This window comes from Bactrocera latifrons, unplaced genomic scaffold, assembly GCF_001853355.1.
Source record: "Bactrocera latifrons isolate USDA-ARS-PBARC rearing strain unplaced genomic scaffold, ASM185335v1 scaffold_22, whole genome shotgun sequence".
Taxonomy (NCBI): Eukaryota; Metazoa; Arthropoda; class Insecta; order Diptera; family Tephritidae; genus Bactrocera; species Bactrocera latifrons.
In genome coordinates this window covers 1,311,736-1,325,751 of record NW_017535741.1, presented here as the reverse complement: position 1 = coordinate 1,325,751, position 14,016 = coordinate 1,311,736, and the positions used below count along the sequence as shown (strand labels likewise).

Here is a 14,016-nt window from a genome sequence, read left to right as displayed (position 1 = left end):
TTTTATTATTTTTTTTTTTCATTTCTTACGATATCTTGACAATATGTAAGGGGACATAATAATTTTTTTTTTATAAATAAATATCTAATTATCTCTTATGGATAAAAGCTGAATGCAATTGCTTCTGCTTGAAATATCACCAAATAGCTTAATGAAATAAAAACAATCTTTGCACAAATAAGAAAACACACGATTTAGCATCCCCACTTCTGGCCTTGACCTTTTACTGACTATGGTGCAGAAATTAACTACCCCATATACGGCACTCCCCCTCTCACTAACTTTATAAGCTTTAAGTAAGTAGTGTCATTCATGTGTGCAAGTAAACACTTATTTGTTGGCAAATCCCTTGTGGCTCAAAGCCAAACTTAATGCCTTTTATGACCGTGTTTTATCAAACCAACGACTCAGCACTTCAACACCCACGCGGATACGTAGGTGGAGACATAAAACCACAAAGTCATCTCTAATCGCCGTTATTAACTGATTGCATTCCACAAACCCACACAAATGCAAATACATGGCGAATAGAACAAAGTAGGCGACACAAGGAGGCTACGTAATTGCTGAAAGCCATTTGCAAGCGAGCAGTAAATCTACATGCACACCTATTTATGTAGGAAAAAGTGTCTGTAGCTGGCATTTATAGTGCAGTCGTATGTTATCTGCTCTTTAAGAGTCTTGTCGGCTACGCTTGTGAGCTGAGAATGAACACATGTGCAAGTGCATGTGTTTGTGTGCATAAAACCGCAAGCAAACAAATTCGCTCACCAGCAAACAGCGCACAAATCTACTCGTACGCAGTAGTAGAGCACAGAGCGTCACACCCTCTATGCACATATACTAGTGCACATGTTAATAGCATTGTTAGCACACATGTAGTTCGGCTCATACACACACACACACATTACACGGCGCACATGAAGGGCGGCCAAAAGCGCAAACATAACTCATTTTTGCAATCTTCGCAAATTTGCCAAAGCACCAGGACTTACATACTGAGACCTGCCCCTGCATATACATATATAAGTGCATGCCAGCCAGGATATGTAAGTTATGTATGCGGATAAACAAACGTGCTTGCAGTGGCATATATAAAGTAGAGTTGAGCGCATATATCAAAGCAATAGCATTTAAAAGCGCCCACTCCCTGCAGCCAACCTTGCATTTCAGCCACTAGTAGTCCCCCCTTAACTAGCCGTTAACGGTTTAGGGCACATGCCAATGCTATGCTCTCGTACGCTTGAGCATGCATTTATCTTTCTCTGCTTGCCGCCTTCATTCTCAAGTTTTATGGGTTGCTATTTCCGCTTAACAACACTAAAGAAACTGGCATGCTTTTAGGCACTGACGCATGCGCCATTTATGTTGACATTTTCGAATATCTAAGACTTTATAGCGGACTTTCTATTCTCTTCTTTGGTCGGGTTTTAAGGCCTTTTCACCTTTATGAGCAGAATGTGGACTTAAAAACTGTGCATTCTAAACCAGACTTCAAAACTTTTCTTCTACAAAGTTAAAGTAGAGTACGATTGAGATATTTTTTCTCAAATTTTGAAATCAAAATTATTATCACGTGCATCAAAAGTATTTTTTCGAAGCATTATTTATAACTTTGGTTCATGGTACGTTATTAAAATGTAATCCTAGTTCATTGAACATTTAATCACCTTAATGTTACAGTTAGGTTTCTCATAAGAAGTTATTGTCTAACCCGTAAACAAATTCTATACCGCAATTGCCGATCAGAGGCTTCGTTATGGACACTGTAGCAGGTTTAACTGCTACTTATCCATATTCTGCCCTGACATATCAAACATATCAAACACCTCTTTGCATGCCATGCTAACCCCACACATCTGACAGCTGTCTCCCCATAGTCCGACCCCGTCGAAATAGCACGTTTTCTCGACCTACTGTTGGATGACCTCGATGACAACTTATCTAATCCTTACCACCCTAAAGGGGATTAGGTACTCATTACATCAGACCACTATAGCTTTCATACAAGCTGAAGGATCAATGGAGCATTCTAGCAGAAATGAAGATTGTGATTGGACTTTGGGCAGCCCCTAAGATTAGTCCTTAGCGGATACTTTAGAAAAGCGGTACAGCCTTCTTAGATCTTCTGAACACATGAGCTTTGAATTTGTTCAATCCTTTAAAGTCCAGTCGACCCTATGGCATCATACCTGCACTACCTCAGGGCACGGTAAAGGTTATGCAACCCCCATCTAAGCAAATTACATTAGATTAAGCCACATACTCAAGGCTTGGAAGAGTGGCATTAATCTCAAAGGCTAGAAAATGCTCCCATATTAATGCCAATTTCAAGACTATTAGTCTCTTTTTTTTTTCCTTGTTAAAAACGCTGGACGCGTACTGGATCTGTGGGCCCTAACGGAAGCGCAGTGAATGCTGGTCACCAGCCATGACTTGTCTCCTTCTGTTCCAAAAATATAAAGTAGAACATAAATGTAAATACTAACTCTTAGCAAAGTTCACGTAGCCGTAATGACAAGTGTCCTAACTGGTCACTGTCTTAAGCGCATTCACGCAATGAGTTAAATATGCTTCGTTGCCTTACTTTTTATGAACCCGGAAATTGGTTAGAATAGCTATTAGCCGGCTCAATAAATTTATGCTCTAGGCGCTTTGTACATATGCTGTATATATTGGTTTTGATCCATACTTATGAGTTTTGAACATCACAACGGGCAAGGTCTCTAATAATCCAGGTGGGATTATTCGTGGCCTAACGAAAATTATCCTATTTACATATAGAATTTTTGGGAATCGATCAATGGGTTGAGCAAACACCGACTACCAGACTACATTTTTCAACTGGGAAAGAAGGTCGTAAAGGTATGTTAACTACGTACAACAGTCTAAACATCTGTACTGATGGCTCAAAAATGGATGATAGAATTGGTGAGGGTATATACTGCACAGAGTTAGGCAAAAGGTAACCTTTTAAGTTGTTGGGCCACTGCTGTATATTTTAGGCTGAGGTCTTTGCTATTGCGAAAGCAGCGGAGCCGGCCTCTAAAGCAACTGCAGGCAATTCCAGAATCAACATCTGATGATAGACAGCCAAGTAGCAATCAAAACTGTAACCTCGTACCGCATATCGGCCAGAAGTAACTTGGGAAGCAGGCTAGCAGTGGAAAGTGTTGTCAGAAGTATGCAACTTCACTGCTCCAGGGGGTCAGATCACAAAGGCATCGAGGGCAGCGAAATATTGGACGAGATTGTCAAGCATGGTGTGCGGCTAACATCCGAAAAGGTGATAAATATGAGGAAACCCATGCATTATCTACACGACGATCTCGACAGAATGGAACGAGTTACCTGGGTTCAAGACTTCAAAAGCCTTGTGCAAAAAGGTATATCGCAAGTACATAAAATTCCTATTGGCACACGATAGAAAATATTGTAGGAAAATGATCGGAATTCTAGCATGGTGGCGGCACACTCCCGCAGAATGGAGCTGACAAATCGAAAATACTGCTGGAAATGTTTAGAGCAGGGCACCAGAGAAACGGTGGAGCAGCTCTTGTTCATTTGTCATGCTTTGACAAGAATACCCTACGGTATTATACACCAGAGGAGGTACCGATAGTGAGGCCGCAGAATCTGTTAAAATTCACGTCATAAAGACTGACTACTTCCCAAACAAGTTTTTAGTAAAGAATTCTTGTTCGTGTTCATAAATAAATATTTTTCCTACGGTTACAAACGCGGCAATTACTCAATTAAAATTTGCGCATAAATATGTATGTATCTTATTAACATTTAATTCCCCTGGAACTGCGCACTGCAATCATAATTACGCTGTTTGTTTGCACACACTTGCTTCACTTTTTTTTATTGTGCAATATTGGCGGCCATTAATTTTTCATTTTCTCTCTTTTATTTTTTTTGGTTTTGTGCTGCATTTTCTTAACGTGGAATTTTATAATTGGTGTACGTATTTTTCACTGACTTCATTTCCATTTACAAGATTAATTCACATTCTCACTTTTTTCATCAGTTCTTAAATATTATTTGGATGGCCCAATCATTGCGCTCTTGTTTCACTACTCATATCACTTATTGATATTGCGCTTCTTTCGCATTCTTTTATTGCAGCGTTCGGCGTCCAATGAGAGCCAATTGGTACTGGACTCGGTTACTGTCTCCACCACTGGCAAATATAGTTGTGAAGTGTCAGCAGATGCGCCATCCTTTCACACGGAAATCTCGGCCGGTGAACTGGAAGTGGTTGGTAAGTGTCGGCACATATACGAACGTAATTAACACGACACATGTGGTATAATTTTATTGCATGCCAAGACAAGAAACGGCGATAATGACCGTTGAGATAATACGCAGAAGATGTAAGAAGATTTAATTAACGGTAGCAAAATATGATAAGGCAATCAGGTTCCAAAGTAATATGTACATATATGTACATATGTGTACTCGGTTTTCTGGAGATTTAAATACCAAAGAGGCACTGCCAAAACATCAAAATAGATATAACAGAAAAGTCACAAGAAGTTAAATTACATTACAATTGGAGGAATAGTGTTGGTTGAAACAAACCCCCCTAATAATGATATGCAGGTGCATGTCTTTAGATAGGTCTTGAATCATAACTTATGATGAAAAAATACTTCTCATCACAATTAAGAGAGGCTATCTTAGAAGTGTCTAAGAACCTATTTTTCTGAGTCTCAAAGGAAAAAGATAGTTTTAAAATTTTTACCCACCCATAATATACCATATAACCGTGATCTCAGAAATAATTTTTACTTTAGTAACCAATTTAAGAGATCAATCTATGTTATTCTAGATATTAATATATATGAACAAAGGAAATTTTTATTTTTTGTTCCCACCCTAATGTACCATAAAACGATAATAGCAGGAATAATTTGTACTTAGAGAACTAATTATACTTGTATCAGTGAATCTATTCTAATGAATTATAATATGTATTTAGATATTAAAATATACGACTTATAAAAATAGAATGCTGAAACTAAAGTAACTCACCTCAATTCACCGCATTTTCGGCACTTCCTGCAAAATAAAGTAAAATTTTTGAATTTAGATTTCTTCAATTTTGAACCAATTGATTCTAAGATATGTATATTGTACATGAAAGCATTCAATTATTTTGCAAGAATTAATAATAGTATAGTATTCAACTGTAATTATTACCACATATTATTGGCATAGTAAATATGTGGTCACGTATCCATGACACATACATACATACATACATAGTGAATGGTAACTTTCTTTTTCGAGTGCAAGTATGAATCACTTTATGAATAATCAAACAGACCATCAGACCCCGTGTACCCCATCCAGCGCAGTACGCGCATATTTTGCTAATGTATTTTTCGGCAACGTGCTGAGCATCTCGACACTTATTGCATACTGCAAGGGGCAGCAGCCAGCGCACTCAGAAAAAGTTATAAATAAACAAATTCAACGTCAACGCACGACCGCCCGCACACACACACACACACACACACACTGTCTCTGTGTGCATACAAATAACTGTGCTTGGTGGACTCAAGAACGATCGACGCCAACTGTCGCTCCATCATTTTGTCATGGCAACATCCGTTTCAAATTGACCATTTGCGACGGTAAAAGCCAAAAAAAAAACCGACTAAAAGTGGAAAATGGCACAAAAATGTGAAAAATTTGCTAAGAAAAAATTGCAGAAGACTATTGGCAAGCAACGGCGAACGCCGAAAATAGATTGCATGAAAATAAACTCTAGACACTCGACAACATAGATTGACTTTTGCGAGGGTACGAGGGGGCGCTGACGTTTGGACGGCGGTCAATGGCGTCAGCAGACAAGCATTGATGCAAACTTGTGGCGCCACGTCTGCACATTCGTCTGGCCAACGTACGGCATACAAGCAAACACATGACAATGTGTGCACTTTAACGAGTAACGGTAAATAAATGAACACGAATGTAAAACAAAAACTGACGAAAAAACGAAAAAAACTGCGAATCATACGGCGAATAAACAGAAACTTCGCAGATAAAGGTGAAGGTACGTCAAGCGAAAAATAGAAACTTTGACGGCGGAAACGAGACAGCGATAGGATGCTTTATAAGAGTTGCCTCAAAAAGTTGCATAAAATCGCTGTTGAATTTTTATTGCAATTGTGGATGGTAAAAACTGTTACTGAGCAGCTGTAGAGGAATAGCGGTTTCGCTAAGCTAAAACTGAATTCGCGCCAACGTAGCGTTCAAATTGGAATATTAAATTAAATTTTTCTTTATAATGTGAATAGGAGACACTGAAAGAACACTTACGTCCTTTCCAACAGCTATTAGAAAAGTAATTCCAAGTGTTAACTCAAATATCTCATTGAACCGAAAGGAATTTTATTGCAGCAATCAAAATTATAGAAATCGGCCTTCGATGTCTTAACCTCAACTTAACCATCAATTGCGATGAACTCAACGCCCTCACGGCTCTGCAATAGTCATACGTATCTTTCATAGCTTAGAAACTGCAACCTTCCCTCCTAGCTTCGACCCATCCATGAAGGAAATCACTTCACCTTTTCCCCAACGATTTCTTCCCAGCCGCATACTTTTTGTTGATATGTGACCACAGAAAAACCTCCGTTAGTAAACTCTGTGACGCAGTAATCCAAATTCTAAGGAATGCAGTTGAAGGAGGAGAGAGTTTTAACACGTCATTTTTTTGTTGAATACATAAGCTTCCCTAACCCTTATAGCACACTTCGCAGCAATGCACCTGGCATTAAGAGCTATTGTTTTTGAGGTCTGCAATGCAACCGAAATGCTAATAAGTTCGGTTCTTTGCCCCATTCACGTATCTTAGCAAGTGTCGACTTTCCGAGCGCCCTCTACCAGACATTTAATGAGAAATCCCACCTTTTCTCTTAGCAATCTCTCATCTTAAGCAATTTAAGGTAACCGAACTTTCCTAAAACTCTCTTTAATATTATGAAAGTCTTTTATCAAGGATAAGCGGTAGATATTTCACTTTATAACAGATTGAAGACGTTAACCTCCGAAAGAGGGAAAAGGTGCGTTTGGAATCTTATATCTCCTAGCAAATAACAGCATAACAGTTTTACTTGGGTCGACGCCTTCGCCACAATGAGATACCCTTCGGATAGCTCATAGACGGTATTTAGACATTTTCCTTTTGCCATAAAAATAAAATTGTAGGTGTTAACTATCGCCCTCAGTTACTTTAAGTAGGTCGTTGATGAACAAAATCCAAAGAATTGAGGAACCTACCCCATATTGCTGTATACGCCTATTAGCCTATCGTGATGACTTTGCACTACCATACTCTGTTGACATCCTAGTGTCACAAAGAAGACTATACTATACTATAAGGTGCTTGGATTCGATTCCACTGTAAACGCCTCCAGCGGCCCCACATTACTTGCCTACAATAAATTCCTTTTTCATTGGAACTCCTTTCAGTTTTCACACTGCATCATGCAAGTCAGTTTCAACGGACTTGTCTTTCATAGGGTTCGTTCAATCTTTACCCTTTCGAGGTTCATCTTCGTCATCTCCACCGGCTGCACCCTCGCTTTGAGAAAGTTGCCTACAACAAATTCCCCTGCAAAAGAACTCCCTCCAGCCATGTCACTGCATCGTGCAAGCCAGTTTCGGCGGACTTGTCTTTTATACAGGCATACTGGACCCTTAACAAATTTAGCCTTCGATATTCTGCTCCTAATATTCAGATAAATGAGTGTCTCCAACATTTTCAACGAAAAAATGGTTAGCTAAAGGGCCTGAAATCCTCAGCACTATCCTGTGAGCTCTTTCCTTCCTTCAGTATAAACGCAATCTTAACCAGTCTCCAGGCCTTAAGAATATGGACTTACTTTGCGTATATAGCGACTGAAATGTTGTACCACCTTCGAACTAGGTTCACAAATAATTTTAGCCTTATGTATTATTAATTAAACATATTCAAGTTCTAAGAGCACCGTGAGTTCCTCATGACAATGTTTCACTGAATTTGTATTACCCGCCCTTTCTTTTAATAAATTTATTTATATTTAAATATTTTTCACGAGTTTATTTGCGCTGGCATCGCCGTATTACGGTACTTGACGACGATGCAAACTTTGTAAGCAATATTCCTTCCATTGCTGTTACAAACCGTGATTTTTGCAACGAGCGTCGAAACCTAAATTTATAGCAAACAAAGCTCATTAATTCAGAAATTCACGAAATTGTTCGGAATGAAATTTACCACAGAAATTCTGCTAAAAGCAATAAAAAATATGCAGTTGGCATGGCAATAAACCAAACTGACATTGGAAAGGAAATCAATGCAACGAAAAAGCTCACGAACTGTATATATATTAAAAACAATGTTATGAACTGGATAATTTAAGACTGATTGCTAACCGATTCAGATAGCTATTTAAGGTATTGTCAATACATTTGTCAGACCCTACCAAATTAAACGGATGCTTAGGTTCAAAAAAGTCAACTGCAAAAAGTGTCCCCCTTTGACTATAAAAATAGATGATTCATAAGCAAAGTAGGCACATCATACTCGCACAGAACCAGGCGTAACTCAAATCGTTCATAACCCAAACTTCACAGCAAATGGATGAGCATGTAACAAAAAATTTGAAAAGTATTAAATTCGCATTACTCATTTCAACTATTCAACTTTTCAAATGTGCTTCACTGGCGCCACCGAAATAAGTACCTGCAGAGAGTTTACGACTGCCGCTTTTATCACAGCTTTTAATTGATTTTTAATGCAAGTTCTGGACTTTTGCGGCTCCGACGAAAATAAAAGCAGCAAATCATAAAGTGGGCAGATAACCAGTTGAAAGCGAAGAGGCAGGTTGTTACACTCAACCATTCAGGCAGTCATCAAACACAATTAAAAGCACAGAGAAAGAGTGAAACCAAAGAGAGACGAAGAGAATTCACTTGCAGAAAACATGAATTGTCGAAAAGTTTATTAAAACACTGCAAGAAGGATATCTCATGTCTGGCGGAGAGCAAAGATATGCTAGTGTACAACTCTTTTTACATTCGCAGGAAACGCAGTCGAGCACTCTCAACTTCTGGCTATTCGCCTCATTTTTGTTTATTGTAAATTGTCGCCTCGTCGCCTTTTAAGTGCAAATTTTATTAATGATTTCGTTGCACATTTTGCAGCACAACTTTTTGCTATTCAAACTTTTATTCATTTAATGCACTTTGGCGCCCGCCAGCCAGCTCTTTACCGCTCGCCAACGGCAGCTTCAGTTTTCGTCATGCCCCATCTCATATTCTCCTTTGTCGCGCATTACCGGTTCAACACTCAGCAAACGCTGCTTACTTTTTCTCGCTGCCATATTACAGAGCAAAAAGTTTTAAATAATGCTCTGCATACATATTTTTAGGCGTTGAAAGTTTCACCTTTGACCTGATTTCGGCAACGGTAATGACTTCGTCGGCCCAATTGCGCTTAATTACCTGATGACATAGAGATTTCTACAAAAACAAACTTTTATCTCTTTTACACACACACAAACAATTAATTATTTTTACATATATTTAGGCGCACTGGCCCGGAAAACAGTTTTTAAAGTATTGGGTCCACTAGAGCTAAGTAAAGTTTTCGAGGAAAATATTGGTTGGAGTAAAAGTAGAGTAAAGTAAAAATGTGTCGAAATAAATTTCGAAATTTTAACCACAAGACTTTCATTGAAGATAATTTCATAAATATTTTGTCCAAAGTTGTATCTTTATATTTGATATAATAGCTTTGTTTAACTTTGTTGTGTTTATCACCTCAAACTAATTGACTTAGATGCAAGTCCCAAAATCACAGTTCTTATGCCAACTTTTTATTGAAAATATCGATCAATTTGTGACGTTTATTAGGAGAGAGAATTATTTTTTGAAAAACTGACTCAATAAAGCTCCCATATAGTACCCATATACCTAATGAATAGATTTTCGAACCTCCGACTGACTTTATATCACAAATATCGGCGAATACTTGAGTCTGAGTCGCGACACCCGAACTTAGCACTTCCTTACTCGAATAGTTAGCTTTCTCCTCAAAAATTTCCATAGATAATGTGTTGTGGATTTATTACAACACCATCTTATAAATAACTTCCAAAATTAATGCAATTTCTCTTGTTTCAGAAGTACCGGGAAAGGATCCAGCTATTTCCGGCATAAAATCACGTTATCGTGTTGGTGACATAGTTCGTGGCAATTGCACATCGCGGCATTCCAAGCCAGCGGCAAATCTAACCTGGACGATAAATGGACGAGAGGTGGGTGTATGTGTAATTAATTTCAAATTTTAAAAAATTTACATAAAATTTATAAAATGACACATTGAAAATACGCGGTATAATTGGTCACAAATAAAATGATACTTACGTTGTAATTTTCTTCAAGTGTAAATACCCAGTATATTATATATATCGGTTATTCTGCTGATATACCCGATAGTTTATGAGAAATAATATCGGTTATTATTTTTGTTACTACTTTGTTACCACATAACTCCACGACTTTAAAGTCTGTCCGAAAATGTTTACTATTTGTTCGAAAAAAACGGACAGAATTTAGTGGAGAGTATGCCTGGAAGTATTTAAAACATCCTTTAAAGGGGCATCAATTGGGCATATTGGGCATATCTTCACCAAAATACTTGAATAATTCTCGGAATGAGAGTTACTATTCAATATGAGCTTTATGTAGAAAATACTATTGCATAAATCTTTCTAATTCGGCAACGTATCTGTGCGCTCAATTAAATTTTGTTTACCGACCGGCTGTTGGCAGCTGTTTACTCGTATTTAAATACTTGAGCACGCAAATTTTAATTACATGCATTTCGAAAGTCCCAAAATATGTAAAATTTACTAAAAATTAAATACAAATGCGCATAATTAATGGCGTGTGCGATAGTCGTGGTGCAAAGTGGCAGGCAATCAACGTTTCGGACATAATATTAAACAGTTATAAATAACTAAATATGCGAATTGGTTTGCAGCGGAACATTTACACACTCAAATTGCAGCAAACTATGTGGAAAATTCTGGAAATTTTAAATAAATACTGCACACGTGCGCACACACTCACCCACATATACATGCTCCTTAATGTACAAGGACGCTGCCGCATAATTGGTTAATGGTGATTTGTGGTAGTTAAAAGCAAAAGTTTCGGAGAATATTATGTACACCTAGTACGTAGTAATTGTTTTTGTTTGTGTTGCATGAAAATTTCGGTTCGCAAAAGTTTCCGCCGGAGCAAGTATCAGCTGCATGTAGTGACTTCTTTCGGCTAATTTGCGAAATCTGGCTCCACTGCCTAAATGCAAATATATGCAAAATGCCGCAGCTCAGCAGCAACACACGTAACCGGCTCCGTATGCACCAGCGTAGGGGCATGGGCCTGATGGTCACACCGCTGACACGCCTCAATGTTCCGGCCGAACATTAAGCATAATTACAGGCACATGATGTATGTAATAGTGGCAACAACAACAATGTGTAAGCATATAAACTACAGTCGACTGCAGAGAGCAGTTTAGACGGCGTCACTGTTGCATACAACACGTAGTGCGACCGCAGCAAACATGTCACAACAATTTTAACATACGCCACATAAGCACACGCTCACTTGCGCGCACAGCAGCTTATGTGTGTGGCGCAAAATTCTTCACATGTAAAACACATTACCGCAAGTCCGCATGCTGGCAGGCAACAGTTGCCGTACGCCTGACAAAACTTTGGCTGCAACCAACTGCGCTGCCCATCACACTCACACGTACACACACAATCACAAACGACGGCATCCCCTTGCATTAGCAGCATTATTTTCGTAGCGCAGCTGCACATAATTTTTACCTCGGCCAGTACTTGCGCTGCGCCGCACACTGCTTTCGCATCTGCCGGTCCATAAAGCACACCTTCGCCTCGTCGCAAGACCGCAAATTTTCACTGAAGCTCACATGACTGTCAGCTGCCGGCCCTTTGCTTGTGCGTGGGTGTTTCTTGTATGGCGTGTCCTCGACTGGGCACCACACAGTAGCTGTCCCTGAAAACTCAGAGCTGTGCTAGCGCTAACTTGGCGTAATTGGAGCCTACAGGGAATTAAAAGGATTTGTAAAGCAAAGGTGGTCCGACCGCAAGTTCAGAAGGCTTTATTGTTTGTCATGTGTTGGCCGTTTCAGAATTTTAAAGTTGTGTTTTCAAAACTTTGTCTGGTTGTAATGGATTAATAAAGAAATCAATGTTTAATCAAGGTATAAAATTTCACCCGGTCCATTGATACAATTTTTTTTCCTAGATTAACACAACCTTATTCGATAACTGAAGAGAAGTGCAGGACCGCAAAGACCGTTCTAAAACTCAGAAAATCTCGGTACGGAAATAAGAAAGCGTAGGCAGAGAGAGGAATTGACAACAACTACGTGGCATACGGAACGCCACATTGCTAATGGAGGGTGAGGCTTAAATATGCAATTAACCTCCATAAGGATAAACTCAGACTACTGGTCACATTTTGCAACATACAACATGGTTCAAGCTGCTGCGTAAATTCCATGTTATGCGATATTTAGCCTGAAACGCCAGAACTCCTGATAACTGACTGCACAGCAGTCTTCAAACGCAGGTTAAAGGTGCCTGGATCTATGTTTCCAAAAGGGATCAGAACGCTTCGCTGGTATCCAGAAGCAGTTTGGGCTTTATCAAGAGCTGGGTCTAGCGAGCCTTTGTGATTTTAGACCTAAGGTTATGTTGCATTATTTTTTTTATCAATCAAAGGCGTCCAAATAGGGTCACGTTGAAATTCTGTCCTCCTGCGATTAAATCCTGAAAACTGTGTTACAAGGATTACTCCTAGCAGCTGTTTCTCCGCTAACATACTCACGAAGGATACTAAGACTGGGAGAAGTCGCTGGCGAAGAGGCCCAGTGAACTTTTTCACGAATGAGTCGAAGCTAGGAGGGAAAGTTGGAGGAGAAATCTACTGTAACGCTCCCTTAAGCTTAGATTTAGGCTACCCGACTACTGTAGTGTCTTCCTGGCATTGAAGTAGTAGTAGATTTACTTCTCGACCATACGGAGCGGATGTATTAGCATTGAGTTAGCAAACTGTGCACTCAAACATATTCAAATAGTTTATATTCTCGCTAAAAATAACATCATGCTACTTCATCATCAGCCTCGTTTGGGTACCTGGTCATAGCGGAGTCGTTGGTAACTGCAAAGCTGACGATTTTGCAAAACGGTGCACCCGTACCCCGCTCACTTCGGAGTGGGAACAAGTTGGATTTCCGTTGTCATCTTGCAATCTAGCAATGGAGCTGTGGACCTAATGTGAAATTAGCGGCTCATGTACGACTGCGAGGCCCTTCTGACCTAGTGTGGAAGATCTACGGAACTGCTTGCTCTTTACAAAGTTTATCTTGTAGCAATCTTAGGAGCTCTTACTGCACATTATCCAATAAGCATTCATGCTGCAAGAAACCATTCGTACGCACATTGCCCAAGTTGTTTGGAAAAAGATCGCAGTCTCTTTCTCCTCCAGTATACAGCATTTGCAAGACTGAGGCTGAAACATCTTGGCAGTCATACCTACGGCGAACGAGCCGAAACTATCATTAGCTGCCTCAACAAATTTGTGATCGGTTTGTCGATTTAGTAGGGCATAAAGAGTTATTGGAGTTCTCGGTAACAAAATGGACCGGCGTAGAAAGCTGCGAAAATGAGATCCCCTTATTACAATAGACCCAATCCAACATAGTAGAACCTATTTTAATGTTCCTGAGAAATTTTACAAATTTGTAGGACGGGAAAAGTTTGTCTCGCGGTTTTTACCGTAAAGAAACTGAACAACGAGTTAGATCGAAATGGGAAGCTCGTAAAGTCATCAAAAACTTGACTCATGTGACTCATTCATCCACGTCTTTTAATGACGATTAATTCACGATATTTTAGTTAACGTTTTGGG

General features: G+C 39.3%; 2 protein-coding genes across 2 annotated transcripts in view; one reads left to right on the top strand and one right to left on the bottom strand.

Moving 5' to 3' along the window:
• LOC108968544 (protein bicaudal C) overlaps positions 1-14,016 on the bottom strand; it is a gene marked incomplete in the record, with an annotated part of 334,273 nt that overhangs the window by 216,477 nt on the left and 103,780 nt on the right.
• Positions 1-14,016, top strand: part of LOC108968519 — a 129,532-nt gene that overhangs the window by 105,356 nt on the left and 10,160 nt on the right. The window contains exons 4-5 of the mRNA XM_018932605.1: positions 4,132-4,267; positions 10,186-10,319. Coding sequence (XP_018788150.1) covers positions 4,132-4,267; positions 10,186-10,319 — 270 coding nt within the window. The remainder of the gene's footprint in view (positions 1-4,131; positions 4,268-10,185; positions 10,320-14,016) is intronic.